Source organism: Pipistrellus hanaki (assembly GCF_964339955.1).
Source record: "Pipistrellus hanaki genome assembly, chromosome: 7".
Taxonomy (NCBI): domain Eukaryota; kingdom Metazoa; phylum Chordata; class Mammalia; order Chiroptera; family Vespertilionidae; genus Pipistrellus; species Pipistrellus hanaki.
In genome coordinates, this window is record NC_140509.1 from 2764756 (window position 1) to 2780779 (window position 16024).

The 16024-nt window shown below is 60.6% G+C and overlaps 2 protein-coding genes and 1 long non-coding RNA gene across 5 annotated transcripts in view; 2 read left to right on the forward strand and 1 right to left on the reverse strand.

Moving 5' to 3' along the window:
• LOC311626233 overlaps nt 1–16024 on the reverse strand; it is a 1185289-nt gene that overhangs the window by 79189 nt on the left and 1090076 nt on the right. The window lies entirely within an intron of this gene.
• On the forward strand, nt 5859–7650 carry LTA (lymphotoxin alpha). Of its 2 annotated transcripts, XM_084891266.1 has the most exons (4): nt 5859–5986; nt 6318–6417; nt 6498–6597; nt 6832–7650. In XM_084891266.1, the coding sequence occupies exons 2-4, from the start codon at nt 6325–6327 to the stop codon at nt 7218–7220; spliced, it is 582 nt and encodes a 193-aa protein (XP_084747392.1). In that variant the 5' UTR covers nt 5859–5986; nt 6318–6324; the 3' UTR covers nt 7221–7650. The 2 variants fall into 2 exon arrangements, with proteins under 2 accessions (XP_084747392.1, XP_084747391.1); XM_084891265.1 differs by having other exon boundaries at nt 5865–6417.
• Nucleotides 8609–11109, forward strand: TNF (tumor necrosis factor). Of its 2 annotated transcripts, none has more exons than XM_084889160.1 (4): nt 8609–8902; nt 9428–9464; nt 9649–9696; nt 9947–11109. In XM_084889160.1, exons 1-4 carry the CDS (start codon nt 8717–8719, stop codon nt 10366–10368), a joined length of 693 nt encoding a protein of 230 aa, XP_084745286.1. In that variant the 5' UTR covers nt 8609–8716; the 3' UTR covers nt 10369–11109. The 2 variants fall into 2 exon arrangements, with proteins under 2 accessions (XP_084745286.1, XP_084745285.1); XM_084889159.1 differs by having other exon boundaries at nt 8628–8902; nt 9425–9464; nt 9947–11093.

The window sequence follows — 16024 nt, forward strand, 5'->3', positions numbered from 1 at the left end:
AACGGTGGGGAACGAGGCTGGTGAGGTGGAGGTCTGTGTGGGGTGTGGGGTCCGTCAGGTCTGGGTTGTTAGGAAAAGGGCCAGAAGGGCAGCCTGAGAACGGCGGGGTCCTGGCAGCCGGAGCAGCCCCTCGGTGGAAGACGTGCCCTGAGCGGGCGGCGTGAGCGTGGCTGGCCAGTGGGCAGCGTTTCTGTGCGGGAGGGGCGCCGGAGGTCACCGGGTGGCTGAGCCGAGGCAGGGAGTCCACAGCAGAGTGTTGTGCGGTGAGGGCCCCGGCGTGCGGAGATGCCCGCAGAGGGTCGGGAAGGAGAAAGGTGTTTGGACACCTGCCCTGTGTGACCGGCGCCTCCCTAACCCGTCACCTGCCCTTGGCGTCCGCGTCCCGGCAGGAGGCCGGGCTCCGGCGTCCTGTGCTTGCCGAGGCCGCGCCACCCGAGTACAGGCGTCCTCCTGGGGCAGGGAGACTCGTGGCCCCGGAGGGCAGGTGTGAAGAGGGAGTGGCTTGTACCCGGCCTGACAGCCGCGGGCGGGACCAGAGCTCGGAACGGCGACGATGCCCTGCACAAAGGAGCGGAGGCCGTGGAGCCGGGTCCCTCACACAGTCTACCTGTCCCAGCTGCGGCCCGAGCCCACGCTGCCGGACAGCGGGCCAGAGAGAAGCCACTGCCCGCAGCTCGCCATCTACCGAAGCACTGCCCGTGTGCAGGGCCGCACAGTAAGGGGAGGTGCCCGCGGACGGAGTGCTGGCCGGCGGGTGGGGGTCCCGGCCGGCAGGGATGCGCCCAGGGCGTGGGCCGGGGGGTGGTGTGGGTGCCACTCCTCTCCCGTGGAGGTGCAACTGAGTGGACAGGGTCCCCAAGCGCGGGCGCAGGGCAGAGCCCGGAGAGAGCGCCTCGGGCTTCAGCGAGGTGGGGGGGGGCGGCGGAAAGAGCCGGAGGTTCGGGAGCTGGGTGATTACAAACTGTGAGAAGATAGTTTCCACTCGCAGGGCAGGAGTCACCGTCCATAGGCCGAGGAGCCAGTGGGAGGTGGCGAGTACAAAGTCAGAGAATGGCGAATACGGAAGAAACTAAGAATTGTCTCTAGTCAACCCACAGATTTTACAGATGAGGAAATTCTACCAGTTCCCGAAAAAGTGGTTGGTTAGGGTGGTTAGCTGTCTCTTGAGACATCACAGAGAAAAGGAGGTGAGAGATGAAAGGGAGAAAGAGTCGGGGAAGGATTTTTTTATTTTCAAGAAAAAACTTGAATTTGTGAAATGGAGGAGCAAGAAAAGAGAACACATAAGAGGGAGGAAGGGTCGGTGAGAGGAAGTGGGAGGCGGACAGGGGGCCTGGCAGGGGGGTGCTGCCTGAGGCGAGGACAGGGAAGGGAGGGGAAAGGAGCCAGGAGCCCCGCCCTGGGTGGCCTTCGCTCCGCAAAATGGATGACAGCTCGCCCTGGCCAGTGGGCTCAGTGGACAGAGCGTCAGCCTCCTGACCAAAGGGTCCCGGGTTCGATCCCGTCAAGGGCATGTACTCGGTTGCAGGTTCTTCCCCTGCCCAGGCTCATGCAGGAGGCAGCCAATCAATGTGTCCCTCGCACATCTACGTTTCTCTGTATCTCCCTCTCTCCTCCATTCTCTCTAAAAATCAATGAGGAAATATCCTCAGGCGAGGATTAACAACAAAACTGGCGACAGCATCACAGGTGAGGGCAAAGCGGGGTGGGAGCGCCGCGAACCTGCAGTGGGCGGGACCAACGAGAAGGTGGGAGGGCCGGGGCAGGGGCCGGGGCACGGGGCAAGGCCCTACGGTTCCCCCAGGACGCCGGTCTTAGTGCGTCAGGAGGAGGGTCCGGAGCTGAGCACGGAGGCCGAGTGCTTTAAAGTCTCTAGAGATGGAGGCGGATGAGATGGAGGCAAACAGCTAGCAGACCAGTTGTTAGGAGCGTGGTGGAGATGCTGGTGAGGAAGACTGCGTGCGGACAGGAAGACTGAGGCAGAGGCCTCCAGAGGAGGAGTTCCCAGCCCCTGCCCCTGCCCCTGCCCAGCCCCTGACTGCCCTGGTGACAGGGTAGAAGGAAGGGCAGGCTTCACCAGTGGGAAGGAGCACGGGGAGGAGAAGTCCAGGTTTCAGGTGCCAAGGAGGGCGCTTTCAGAAACGAGCAGAGGTTGGGACGGGAGGCATCCACGGAGCACGGAGAAGTGGGCGGGCGTGTCCTGTGGAGTGGACGGCGTTGTCTGAAGCAGGAGGTGCTGCCTGTGGGAGAGCGTGGAGCGCACACGGTCGTGAGAAACGCCTCCGCGGGCCTCGGTGCGCAGGGGCACCCCGCGGATCTGACAGTGCCCAGGGCAGCCCCCGACTCTGACCCGGCCTGGGCACCCAGACTCCTCCACTGCCGAGTGACACCTCCCCTTGGTGCCGTCCAATAAAGTCAGACAACAAATCCAACCTCAGACTTCCGGTTCTCCCCTCAGGGCCCTGCAGTCTCCCCGTCTCTCCATCGTCACCCCACCGGCCACCCGTCCGGTCCTGTCAATCCTGCCCTTCACGGCTGCCATCTGCTCTCCGATTACAGCAGCTGCCTAACGGTGTCCCTGCCCTCTGGGCTGCCTCCTGCAAGCCAGTCTGCATGAGGAGCCGCAGGCATCCTTTAGAAAGTCTACTCACGCCGGATCCGGTGTGGCTCAGTGGATAGAGCATCAGGTTCGATTCCGGTCAGGGGCATGTACCTTGGTTTCTGGCACATCCCCAGTAGGGGGTGTGCAAGAGGTAGCTGATCAATGATTCTCTCTCATCGATGTCTCTAACTCAGTGTTTTTCACCTTTTTTGGGCAAAGGCACACTTGTTTCATGAAAAAAATCACGAGGCACACCACCATTAGAAAATGTTAAAAATTTAACTCTGTGCCTATATTGACTATATATAAAGTAATTCTCTTGAATAGGAATCAAATAAACACAAAGAAAGTATTTTATAATTTATTATGAAATATTAAGTAAACAAAATAGTGAAAAATTATAAAATTCTTGTCTTGTCTGCACCTACGGCCACACCAGGCAACATCTCGCGGCACACTAATGTGCCGCGGAACAGCGGCTGAAAAACGCTGCTCTAACTCTCTATCCCTCTCCCTTCCTCTCTGTAAAAAAAATCAATAAAATATATTTTAAAAAAAAAGTCCACTCACCTCCGCCTCACCTCTCTCCGCACCTTGCTGTCTCTTGCACACGCGCACACACGCACACACATACGAAAACTGAATCCTCCAGAGCGTCCTTCAGTTGACTGGCCCCATGCGTGGTCTGGGCCCGCTCTCCCTCCCCTCCGACTGCATCTCCCCCTCCTCTGCTCCAGCCACACCGGCTCCCTCTGCTCCCCTGCACCCCTCATGGCGCCCACCTCCTGGGCTTTGCAGAAGCTGGCCCTTCGCCCGGAATGCGTTTCCTCCACACTTCACCTGGTCACTCTTGTCATTCGGGCCTCAGCTTAAATGCCACCTACTCAGAGGGGCCCTTCTGGGGCCTGCCTCTTAGCCGGCCATCCCTCCTCGGCCCCCTTCCTCCGCCTCACTGCTGGCCTCACTGCTGTGTGCTCCCGCCGCCACTGAGTCCCCCCACACAGCTCGGACTCCGGGAGGGCGAGGAGCCCCAGGCAATGCGGCTAAAGCTCACTCTACTTTGTGGCGCAGGCTGGTCTACCCGTAGTCGGGCTTAGCCACGGGGTTGGGCATGGTGCTAGCTGGTTTCAAGATTAGCTCTAGAGACAAGCTTGGGTTAGTTTAGGGAGTCTGTCTGGGGTTCGTGTGTTGAGATGTGTTTAGATGTGGCATTAGGGCTGGGTTTGGGTTGAGGTTAAATCTGGGTTAGAGTCGAAGTCGGTATTAAATCCCAATTTCGATTTTGAGGCCAAGTTCAGGTTTGAGGCGAGTGCCGTCTCAGCCAGGTCGGGAGCCGCGGAGAGACCACAGAGGCCGGCCGAGCTGGGCACAGGCTCAGGCACCAGCTCTCCCCTCGGGAAAGCCCCGGGCCAGCTGCTGGCCACCCCAAGAAAGAAACCAAATTTCACACAAGCTCCTTCGAAACTGAGATCGAAACCAAGATTGGCCCATCTGAAGAGGCGCCCTCAGCAGCTCCCTGTGATGCCGCCTCCTCTCTGCCTCCCCACCACGCCTCCCTTCCCCTTTCTGTCCGGCAGCGCTCCTCTGCCCTCTGACCTCACGGTTTCTCTTTCTGCTGTAACTGCAGGCCCTCTCATCCTTCCCCAGAGCGGCGTCTCTGGCCACCGCCCGCCGTGCGGGAGCGGGGGACAGCCGGGACAAGAAAGGCCCAGAGAAGGGGCAGGAGGGAAGGAAAGGGGCAGGAGCCCGAGGGGGACCCACGGCCCGAGGCAGGGAGGCTGGAGAGCAGGACCCGAGGGGCGGCCGCGGCATTTAAAGAGCCTGTGACCACGGTCTTCCTCCGCCCGCCTGGGGCTCTGCTTCTCTCCATCCCCCGCTCCACTCCGGTGCAGGCTCCGCCACCCCGCGGCCGCTGCCGCCCTGCCCGGTCTGCACACTCGGCTCCCGCGCCAGCCCGCTTCTAGTAGCTGCCAGACTCGGGTTCCTAACACCCATCGGGGGCCCTGTCACCACCAGGGCCGTGCAGGCCGCTCTGGGTCTCAGACCTTCAGGAGGAGTCCTCGGCCACACGCCAGGCCCCGGCCCGGCGCCCACGGCCCAGGCCACGCGCCATGCTTTCCCCGGGCTGCCCTGAGCGCCCGCCAGGGGTCTTGTCACATCTGCTGCCAGGGCCCGGTGACCCCCTGTCTCCCTCTCCGGGTCCTGAGGTCCCGGAGGGCAGGAGCCTGTCCTTCGCGTCCGAATTCTCAAGGTCCTATCCAAGGTGCTCAGTAAGTGTCAGTGGGACAGAAAGCACCGGGTACGGCATGAGAACGCAGGTCTCGGCGAAGACTACAGGCAGGAGGCAGCGCTGCAGCTGCGGCGGGAGCCCCACTCGGACGCCCGGGCTGGCTGCCAGAGCAGGGGCGCCTCCATCACCACCACCCTCAGCCCCAGCCCCTCCACAACTGCGAATGGAAGCTTCCCGCATTAGTGGGGGTAATGACTGTGTTCTCAGCCTCATGAAACACGAGTAAAAGAGTCTTTAGGAACCTCGCTTGTTTTAAACCTGCAACTTACAAGCTAAGTGAAAACTGTTCAAGAATGTTCAGGTCAATGTTTTCCAAGCTGGCCAGTTCCAGGAGGAGCCCGAGGCCCCTCCGCAGGCAGACAGGATGGGTAAGTCAGGGAGTCTCCGCACATCAGAAACCTCCCGCAGCCGGAAGGAGCCGCTGAGCGCCTGTGGTTTGGGCCCACGGCAGGAAGAGCTCACGGCGAGGGGCCGGGCCCGTGCTGCTGGCTGGAGGGCGCCAGCGGAGGCCTGAGAAGGTGCTGCGTGGCTGCCCCCAGGCGGGAGCCCTCACAGCTAACGGCGGCGCAGGCTGAGACCCCGGCCCGGCCTGCGGCCTAGGGAGCCGTCATGGGCACACGGGAGGCAGCGAGAGGGCCCGGTGCGATGCGGCTTCACGGCGGTGAGCCCGGCGCCGGGTCCGGGGGGGACTGCTTGCCTCCCGGACTGAGCCACAACCAAGGGCCCGGCTCCCTGATGTGAACCTCCACTGGGCACCGGGCAGGCCGCGGGGACCGCACAGGGGAGGGGGAGAGGGGTGGCAGAGAGAAGCCCGCAGTCGGAGGACGCCCAGCTGTTCCACAAACCGCCCTCCGGCACCAGCTGCTGCCCTGGGCTCCCCGAATTCACCGTCCTTCTCTGGAACTCCTAGGCCTGACCCCACTCCCGGCCTCCCGGCCCACAATTCCCCTGACCCCCACCCACCCTTTCTCTGGGGGCCTCAGCCTTCCTGCCTCGAGCTGAAGGCAGCACCTCCTAAGCCCTGGGGGCTTCCCCGGCCGCCGGCCCAGAACCGCCCGCCGCTGCCGCTTCCTCTATAAAGGCCCGGCACGCAGGTGAGCCCCCGCCACCCTCTCCCGCGCCCCCCGGCTCGCCCCGCGCCCGCCGCCGGCCTGGGCCTGGCCTGGCCTGGGCCGCTGGCCTGGTGCTCCTCTCACTCCCAGCTCGGCGGGCCTCTTCCTCTCTGTCTCCGTCTGCCTCGGCCTCTGTGTCTGCCTCCCCCGCCCTGCTCCCCCTCCTGTCTCTGTCTCCCTGCTCGCTCACCTCGGGCCCGATGCATCTCATCCGCCTCTGCCTGGGGCCGCCCGTCAGCCAGTCTCGCTGTCGCCTGGGAGGAGGCCGGCTGGGCCCCGCGCCGCCCCGCCCGCTCAGGTCTCCCCCCTGCAGGTCTCCCATGCCTCCGCCCGGACGCCTCTGCCCGCGGAGGGGGTGTGGCGCCCCCCTCCTGCTCCTGGGGCTGCTGCTGGCCCTGCCGCCCGCGGCCCAGGTGAGACAGCAGGAGGAGGGGAGCAGGGGTGGCCCAGCCGAACCTTGGGCCCCAGAGCCCCCAACTCTGTTCTCCCCTAGGGGCTCCCCGATGTGGGCCTCTCAGCTGCGCAGACTGCCCCTCAGCACCCCCAGAAGCACTTCGCACCAGGCACCCTCAAACCTGCCGCTCACCTTGTTGGTAAACACCCCCTGGCCCCCCAGACACAGCCCCCGCCCCGTGCTCCCCTTCTGGGCCCAAACAGCGGTCTGCCCCCGCCCCCCTCTACGGGCTCCCCCCCAGCCCCGGCTCCCCCCCCCCCCCCCCCCCCGGCTTCCCCCCCGCCCCGGCTCTCCCCCTCACACAGGCTCCCCCCCCCCCCCCTGCCGCCCCTGCTCAGGGCCAGGCCTCAGCCCGCGCCCTCCGCTTTCCTAGGTGACCCCGGCGCCCGGGACGCGCTGCGCTGGCGGGCGGGCGCCGGCCGCGCCTTCCTCCGCGGCTTCGCGCTGCGCAACAACTCGCTGCTGGTGCCGGCCGCCGGCCTCTACTTCGTCTACTCGCAGGCGGTGTTCGCCGGCCGGCGGCCCGGGCCGCTGCTGCTGGCGCACGCGGTGCTGCTGTCGTCGGCGCGCCACCCGGCCGCCGTGCCGCTGCTGAGCGCGCAGGCCTCCGTGCGGCCCGGGCCCGCGCCCTGGCTGCGCTCCGTGTTCCGCGGCGCCGTGTTCCTGCTCGCCCGCGGCGACCGGCTCTCCACCAGCACCGACGGCGTCCCGCACCTGCTCCTCGCGCCCAGCACCGTCTTCTTCGGAGCCTTCGCCCTGTAGAAAATTCCAGAAAAAGAAATTGGTCTCAAGGCCCTCTCCCATGATGCCTCCACCCTGACCATTCAAAGGTCGCCTTGCCGTGACCTTCCCAGCAGCTCCGGTCTCCGGGCCTGGGCGCCCGGTTCACACCGAGCCCCCGCCCCGCCGCGGAGGGCAGGAGGGCAGGCAGGAGCGTGGCCGTCCGCAGGCAGGCAGGGGTATTTATGAGGGGAAGAAAATAAGTTATTTATTTATGGAGGGCGGGCTGGAGCCAAGGGAGAAACAGCGGACAGAGAGATAAGGGTGCCCACCGATGGCCGCCCTGGAGGAGAAGAGCCCGCGGACACCTCGCCAGGAGACATGGCGACTCCCTGAGGCCAATAAAGCTTTTTCTGTGAGCTGCGCCTGCTCTGTCGTCTGTGGGGGGAGAATGTCTGGGGCTGTGTAAGGAATGGGGGGCCAGGGCCTTGGAGGGCGCTGGGGGCGCACAGGCGCTGTGGAGAGCGGAGTGGGTTCGGGTCTGGGGGCCAGGGGAGCCCTGGCGGACATGGCCAAGGCGGAGGCTGTGGGAAGCGGGGTCACAGAGAGGAGTGGCCCACGAAGGGTCTCCAGCTGTGGGGTGGAGCGCGGGCCCGGAAGCACAGGGCACATCTGAGGGAGCGGGTCACGCCCAGGGCTCTAGGCCCTTTCCAGGGATCTGAGGAAGCAGGGGTTCTTTGGGGTCACGAGGCCACACACGGGGCTTCCTACAGAAATCAGCCCCGTGCCTTTGGAGCCAAGACTGAAACAGCCTGTGGAGCCGTCAGAGCGAAAGGGGAAGCCTGCCTGAGGGGCTCGGGGTTCCCAGGCTGCCTCGAGCCCTCTGGGCTGTCCCGGGCTTGCCCCTCTCTTCCCCCAGGCTTCCGGGGGCCCCAGCCCCTCCTCTCCCGGGGGCCCCAGCCCCAGCTCAGCCCCAGCTCGTTCCCCCCGTTTCTTCCCGTCAAGCACTCAGCTCTCTGAGACCCTCAGCCCCAGCCTGCCCTGTGAGTCCTGTCGGAAAGGGGAGGGAAACAGGCCACAGCCCTCGTCCCCAAAAGGAATGGAGACGATGGGAATTGGGGGGGCAGAGGGGAACTGAGGGCCATCCAGCCTTTAAGGTCCTACATTCAAACACTGACCGGCCCAGCAAGGCCACCTCCAAATCCAGCGGGGAGGGTGGTCAGCATCCTTGGTGCCTGGGTGTCCCCAACTTTCCAAACCCCACCCCCGCAACAGAGCAGAAACCACACCGAGACAGCGCTGCAGAGCCCACTACCGCTTCCTCCAGATGAGCTCATGGGTTTCTCCACCAAGGAAGTTTTCCGCGGCAGCGCTCCCCGCCCTCCTCCCCCGGCTATAAAGGCAGCTGCGCGCGGCCCGCCAGCAGAAGCTCCTCAGCGAGGACAGAGGGAGAGACAGCTCGGACCCCCTGGAAGTGGTCTCTCAGCGCACCGACTCCTCCCGCAGCCGCCCTGCCCCTGCGCCTCCCCAGACACAGCATGAGCACCGAGAGCATGATCCGCGACGTGGAGCTGGCGGAGGAGGCGCTGCCCCAGAAGGCAGGGGGCCCCCAGGGCTCCAGGCGGTGCTTGTGCCTCAGCCTCTTCTCCTTCCTCCTCGTGGCAGGAGCCACTGCAGTCTTCTGCCTGCTGCACCTGGGGGTGATCGGCCCCCAGAGGGAAGAGGTGAGTGCCTCGCCGGCCTTGCCCACCCCCCTGCCACCAAGAGAGAAATGGGGAGAAAGAGGGTGAGAGGTGGGGAGGGAACACGGGAAAGACGGGGAGGCAGAAAGAGAAGTGGAGAGATCAGGGCGAGAGAAGGCTGGAGAGAGGACCTGTCGCCCAGACGGTGCTCACTGACGTGTGCTGAGTGGACGGAGGAGCAAGCAGCCCAGCACCCACCGAGAGAGGCGTGCAGAGGGGCGCGGGGCAGGAGCAGAGAGCAAGGGAGCAGACAAGTAATAAGAGTAAAGATGCAGCAGCGAGATGGAGACGTGAAGGAGACGAGATGAGGAGAAATAAGGAAAGATGCAGATAGGGTGTCTGCCTCGTGGCCAGCACTCAACAAGAGGTTGTGGACGAATGAATGGATGGGTGGAGAGAAAACCAGACACATCCGGCAGGGAGTACACACTAGCTAAGCAGCCAGCTGCCCCCCACCCCCCACCCCATGGCCTGCTCTGATACTAATCCTCCTCCTTCTCCCAGCAGTTCCCGATGAGCGTCTTCCCGCTGGCCCAGACCCTCGGTGAGTGCGCCCAGCCTCTGCCTCCTCTGGGTTTGGGCGGAGTGAGTGTCAGCCCTCGATGGCAGCAGCAGGGAAATGTGCACGGGGGGTGGTGGTGGTGTGTGTGTGAGGAATGGGAGTCAGAGTAGCAGGCTGTTTGGGGGAACGTAGGGTTTCACCTTTTCCTTTCCTCTCTCCTCCTCAGGATTGTCTTCTCGAGCCCCCGGCGACAAGCCTGTGGCCCACGTTGTCGGTAAGAGCTCTGAGGGTGGGCTGGGTGTGGAAGCAGCGGGCGGGGAGGGCTCAGGTTGGGAGCGGAGCCCGGGCTGAGCGTGGACATTCCGTGGAGACCCTGTGAGGAGGGCTCACTGAATCCAAGGTGGGGCAGGAGGAGAGCACACAGGCCTCGGGGGATGCGCTGAACCTCCTGGCAGAGGGGACAGGAACAGGATGTGGGGGTGGGACTGACAGGGTCACCCTGACTCCCCTCTCTCTCCCTCCAGCAAACCAGCAAATCGTGGGGCAGCTGCAGTGGCAGAGCAAGGTGGTCAACGCGCTGCTGGCCAACGGGGTCAACCTGACAGACAACCAGCTGGTGGTGCCGGTGGACGGGCTGTACCTCATCTACTCCCAGGTCCTCTTCAAGGGCAGGGGCTGCCCGCACGCCCCGCTGCTGCTCACCCACACCGTCAGCCGCTTTGCTGCCTCCTACGAGGACAAGATCAAGCTCCTCTACGCCATCAAGAGCCCCTGCCAGCGGGAGACCCCGGAGGGGGCGGAGGCCATGCCCTGGTACGAGCCCGTCTACCTGGGAGGGGTCTTCCAGCTGAACAAGGGCGACCGGCTCAGCGCCGAGATCAACCTGCCTGACTATCTCGACTTCTCCGAGTCCGGGCAGGTCTACTTTGGGATCGTTGCCCTGTGAGGGAGCAGGCCGTGCATTCTGGCCCACCTCAATCCCCGTGTCACCCGCTCCTCCCCACCACTCCATCCCCTTCCGGGCCAGAAAGGGGATTGGGGCTCAGGGCTGGGCGCCGAGCTGAAAACTGTAAGCGACACTCAGAAACCTAGGATGCACTGTGGTGTGGCCTGGGCAACAGGGCACCGGCCGCTGCCAAGCATTCAAAGTGCGGGTTTGGATACCTGAACGCAGCCGGGACCCCTGGGCCGGGGCCCGGGAGCTTTCGTTCCGGCCAGACACTCCAGAGCACCCTTGAGAAGATCTACCTACAAACGGACTGAGTGGCTCAGGCCCTTCTTTCTTCAGATGTCCCCGGAAGCTTCCCTGAGACAGAGCCGAGGGCCAGCTCCTCTATTTATGTTTGCACTTGTGGTTATTTATTATTTATTTATTATTTATTTATTTGCTAATAAGAGTATTTATTCGGGGGGTCAGGTGTCCAGGGAGACCCAATGCAAGGGCTGCCCGGGCTCAGGCACGTTTTCCGTGAAAATGGAGCTGAGCTCCAGGCTCTTCCCGCCTGGCCTCCTGTCCCGTGTCTCCCTTTGCTTGTGTTCTTAAAAGATATTGATCTGATCAAGGTGTCTACCTAATGTTGATTTAGTGACTGACTGTCGCTACATCGCTGAACCTCTGCTCCCCAGGGGAGCTGTGCCTGTAACCGCCCTACTGGTCAGTGGCGAGAAATAAAGTGCTTAGAAGAGCAACGTGGTCTCTGTCTTGGAATCCCCTCCTCACTGGGCGTGCGGCCTGCTCCCTGAAGTCCTCTCTCCCTGGACTGCTGGGGCTCAGGAGACCCCACAGCACACACAGCTCAGCCAGACAGCCCCCCCGAAGGAACCCGCAGCCCCCCCGAAGGAACCCGATGGCCTCCCCGGGGCTGGGAATTTCCAGCTCCGGGAATTCCAGGCGGAGAGGGGAAGTCCTGAGCTCAGGTGCTCCGGGCGGCTGCTGGCGGTTGTGAGAGCCGGGAGGAGCCCTCCGCCACCTGAGTCACAGCCAAGGGCTTCCAGACATTCAGGCATCCGGGCTCCACCCCCCGGGGGTCTCAGCCCACCTGGCCACCTGGCCTCTGGCCCGGTCACTGGCCTCGTCACACGGAGAGAGCGGTGCCCACCGCAGACGCAGCCACGGAGAACAGCTGCCACAGGCCGCACAGCACCTGACCGGCCGCGTGAATCCCGGCTTTTCCCCTTCCCTCAGCCGCACCATCTACCCCTCCCCTCTCGGGGGTAGGACTGAAGAGAGAAAAGGAAGTAAAAGGCTAGCAATAAGATGTGGGTGGCGGTCCACACGCCAGCTTGGTCTTCCTGGATTTTCCTGGCAAATGAGGGGAGGGCTGCGAGGGGGGTCTTGGAAAGAGGGCACGCCCCCGCCCCAGGAGGCTCTTCTGGGCCCAGCGCCACAGAACGTGTGGACTCAGAACCCGAGGCCCAGAGAGCAGGCTCTCCCGGCTCGCAGGCTGGGTGCCTGGCTGCCACTGAGGAACAGCACAAAGAAGTGAGATGTCGTGTAGCCAAGCAGCTAAATTACCAACATCAAGGAGGCTGAGGCGGGGGGAAAACATTTTATTCTTGCTTTAACCAGTCTGGAGCTTAAGCTTTTGAACCCCCCCCCCCCCCCCCCGCCCCGTCCTGAGTCATCAGACCTCCTGACAGCCTCTGCGGAGGCTGAAGGACGAAGGAGCGAAGGTCCATGTAGCCGGACCCCAGGTCCCGCGGACAGACGCCGGTCATCGGTCACCGAGAACGACTCCCTGACCAGCCCCGAGGCGAGTGGCAGCTGCTGCTTCTGGAGAAAGGACTGCTTCCCACAGAGCCTCGCTCGCTCTTCTTCTCTGAGCCCTGCACCCGGCCGAGTGCTTCCAGTCTGTAAGCCTCGGGCCTCGGATGGACAATAGTTACTGCCATCCAGAGCCTCCCGATGGCCAGCCTCCACCGGCTACTGCCATCCAGAGCCTTCCGATGGCCAGCCTCCACCGGCTACTGCCATCCAGAGCCTCCCGATGGCCAGCCTCCACCGGCTACTGCCATCCAGAGCCTCCAGATGGCCAGCCTCACTGATGGCCAGAGCCTCCCGATGGCCAGCCTCCACCGGCTACTGCCGGCCGGAGCGTCGCGATGGTCAGCCTCACTGCCGGCCGGAGCCTTGCGATGCAGGGTGCTCAGTCCGTCTGCTTGGACCCGCGCTGCCCGGGCTGAGCCGAGAGTGCTTGCCTATGTGCTGTGTGTCTCCGTGACGGCTCTGGGGGCCGGTGGTGAGTCCCCTAGGTTGTGACTCTCCTTCCGTTACCAGAGTCAGATTCCTTCCGCACGGTGGGAGTGGGGTTCTTACAGTGTCTCTAGAACTTTCTAAGGTTTGCTGGGAGAATGAGTGTTTTTATTGGCGTTCCCTTCCCAGTCCTGGAGGAGGTGCGCAGAGGACCCCGCAGAGCCCAGAGGAGGCCGGTGTCCAGAGCTGCCGCCCACGCGGGTCCAGTTCACCTCAGCTCCGTGGTGCAGAGGCCACACGGGTGAATGCAGGATCCTGAGGGGCCTGAGGGCCAAAGGCCAGGAGCCAAGAGCGAGAACGCCTTTGTCCAGAGTTAAGTACTCAGACTCTCACCCTCCGGGCGGCCATGCCCGCTCTGGCGTCACCTGCCCCCGGTGGGGCCGCCTGAGGAGCGCCTTCCCACTCGCGCAGCCTCCGGGCATGTGCCCAGCCCTTCCTCCGTCCGGTGGGGCCGGGCGGAGAGCGTCACCACAGCCCCGCCAAAGCCGGGCTCCCTCCTCCGTCGGGCCGGCGGCCGGGGCGCTGACCGTGCCGCTCCTCTGGCTGAGGTCCGGGACGTCCCCTGGCGGCCCCGGGCTCTGCTGTGGGACGGGCGGCTCTGCCCGTCTCTCCGGAGGCCAGCCCCAGCTGAGCGCCAGCTGCACAAAGCCTAGGCTTCATTCTCCTTAAAGCATCCTCCAGCGGGCCTCCACACAGTGAGAGCTGCCGAGGCCGCTCGAGAGGCCTTTTGAAATCCCCAAATTAGCTACGTCTTAGGAATGTTAGGCAACCTGAGTGAGAAGGTTTTCAGTCGGAATTGAGGGGCCTCTAAGAAATGAAGCGAAACGATGCCCGGATAGGCACCATCTCCTGGTCTTCTTGTCCAACCGTGACCGCTGTCAGGGGCGCTTACCTTTCACATGGGACCCCTAAAATATCCCAAGCTGCCCCCTAGGAACTCGAGCCGGCCAGTTCCATATACAAACATTTGTTCCCTCCTCGTGTGCCTTTTGGCACAAATAGACCAAGTTAGCCAGAGTGACTTAAAACTCTAAAAGCCATTAAAAGAAAACTTTAAGTCCACCTCAAAAGCCTCTCTTAAAGAGAGAATTTCAAACCTCTTGGGGGTACAGGAATGAATTCTTTGATTGATATGGAGAAGCTTCTAATCTAAAAGACAAATTGATTTTGCCCTGGATGGTATTTTCAGTGGTTAGAGAGTCAGCCCACGCACTGAAGGGCCACGGGTTCGATTCCTGGTCAAGGGCACATACCTGGGATGGTCCGGGTACGTGCAGGAGGCAACCAATTAAGTCTTTCTCTCTCTCTCTCTCTCTCTCTCTCTCTCTCTCTCTCTCTCTCTCTCCCCTCCCCCCCCCCGCCCTCCCCTCCACCTGCCTCCCTCCTTCCCTTCCAGTCTTTCTAAAAATCAATGGGAAAAAATATCCTCAGGTGAGAATTAACAAACAAAAAAAGACAAATTGATTTTAAAAGCAGCTCTAAAAGGATCCTAAAGAAGTTTGACCATCTAAGCAGGTACTTTAACTTTTCTTCATGATTCTACCCACTCCCCCCACCTCGCATTCCGCCCGCCCGAAACCTGATATTTCAAAGAACTTAATGACTCTATGGTCAGAAATTTGGCAAAATTGGAAGCTAAGGATTCAAAGCTTGTTGGGGATTTTTTATTTTATTTATTTTATTTTTTTAAAATAAATCTTTATTGTTCAGATTATTACAAATGTGATCCTCTTCCCCCCCTCAATTGCTCCGCTCCACCAGGTTCCCACCCCACCCTCTGCCCTTTCCCCACCCCCCATTGTCCTCATCCATAGGTGCACAGTTTTGTTCAGTCTCTTCCCGCACCCCCACTCCCCTTTTCCCCGAGAATCGTCAGTCCACTCCCCTTCCATACCTCTGATTCTATTATATTCAACAGTTAATATTGTTCATCAGATTTTTAAAATTCCTTTGGTTTTTAGATTCACTTGTTGATAGTTACGTATTTGTTGATCATAATTTTTATCTTTATCTTCTTCCTCTTCCTAAATAACCCCCTTCAGCAATTCATATAATTCTGGTTTGGTGGTGATGAACTCTTAGCTTTTTTTTTATTTGTGAAGCTCTTTATCTGTTCTTTGTTCTGAGTGATAGCTTCACTGGGTAGATTATTTTTGGCTGTAGGTTCTTGCTATTCATCACCTTGAATATTTCTTGCCATTCCCGTCTGGCCTGTATGGTTTCTGTTGAGAAATCAGCTGACAATCGTATGGGTGCTCCTTTATAGGTAACCACCTGCTTTTCTCTTGCTGCTTTTAATATTCTCTTTTTGTCTTTTGCTCTTGGAATTTTAATTATGATGTGTCACCAAGGTGTGGTCCTCCTTGGATTCCTTTTGTTTGGGGTTCTGCGGGCTTCCTGGACTTGTAAGTCTATTTCTTTTCCCAGGTGGGGGAAGTTTTCTGTCACTATTTCTTCCAGTATTCTTTTGGTATCTTGCTCTCTCTCTTCTTCTGGAATCCCCATAATTCTGATGTTGGTTCGCTTGAAATTGTCCCAGAGGTTTCTTACACTATCTTCAACTTTTTGGATTCTCTTATCTTCTCCCTTCTGCAGAGAAGTGTCCTCTGGCTCTTTGTGTTCTAAATCTTTGTCTTGATTCTTGCGATCTTCCAGTCTGTTTTTAGGACTTTGTATAATATTTTTTATTTCAGTCAGTGTATGTTTAATTTCTAGTTGGTCCTTTTTCATATCCTTGATGGTCTCACTAAATTTATCAGCCTTTTCTAGAAAATTCTTAAAAAACCTTATAACTGTGGTTTTGAACTCTACATCTAGTCCTTTACTTTTCTCCATTTCTTTCATTTGTGATCTGTTTTGTCTCCACATTTTCTTTTCTTTTCTTTTTTTAAAAATATATTTTATTGATTTTGTACAGAGAGGAAGGGAGAGAGATAGAGAGTTAGAAACATCGATGAGAGAGAGTCATCGATCAGCTGCCTCCTGCACACCCCCTACCGGGGGTATGCCCGCAACCAAGGTACATGTCCTTGACCGGAATTGAACCCGGGACCTTTCAGTCCCCAAGCCGACACTCTATCCACTGAGCCAAACCGGTCTCGGCTGTCTCCACATTTTCGCTGCTTCCCTGAGTTGGTAGAGTGGCTTTGTGTTTTAGGTGTCCAGTGGCTCGGCCTCCCCAGCTACCTGAGGTGGACACTTTTGGTGCACCCCTTTGTGGGCTGTGTGCACAGCCTTGTTGTAGTATCACTGGGAGGAATTGACCTCCAGGCTAATTGGCTGTGAGTATCAGCTGTATCTGTGCTGGGAGAACTTCTGTGCTGGAGACACCCTATGGGATAAGACTTGC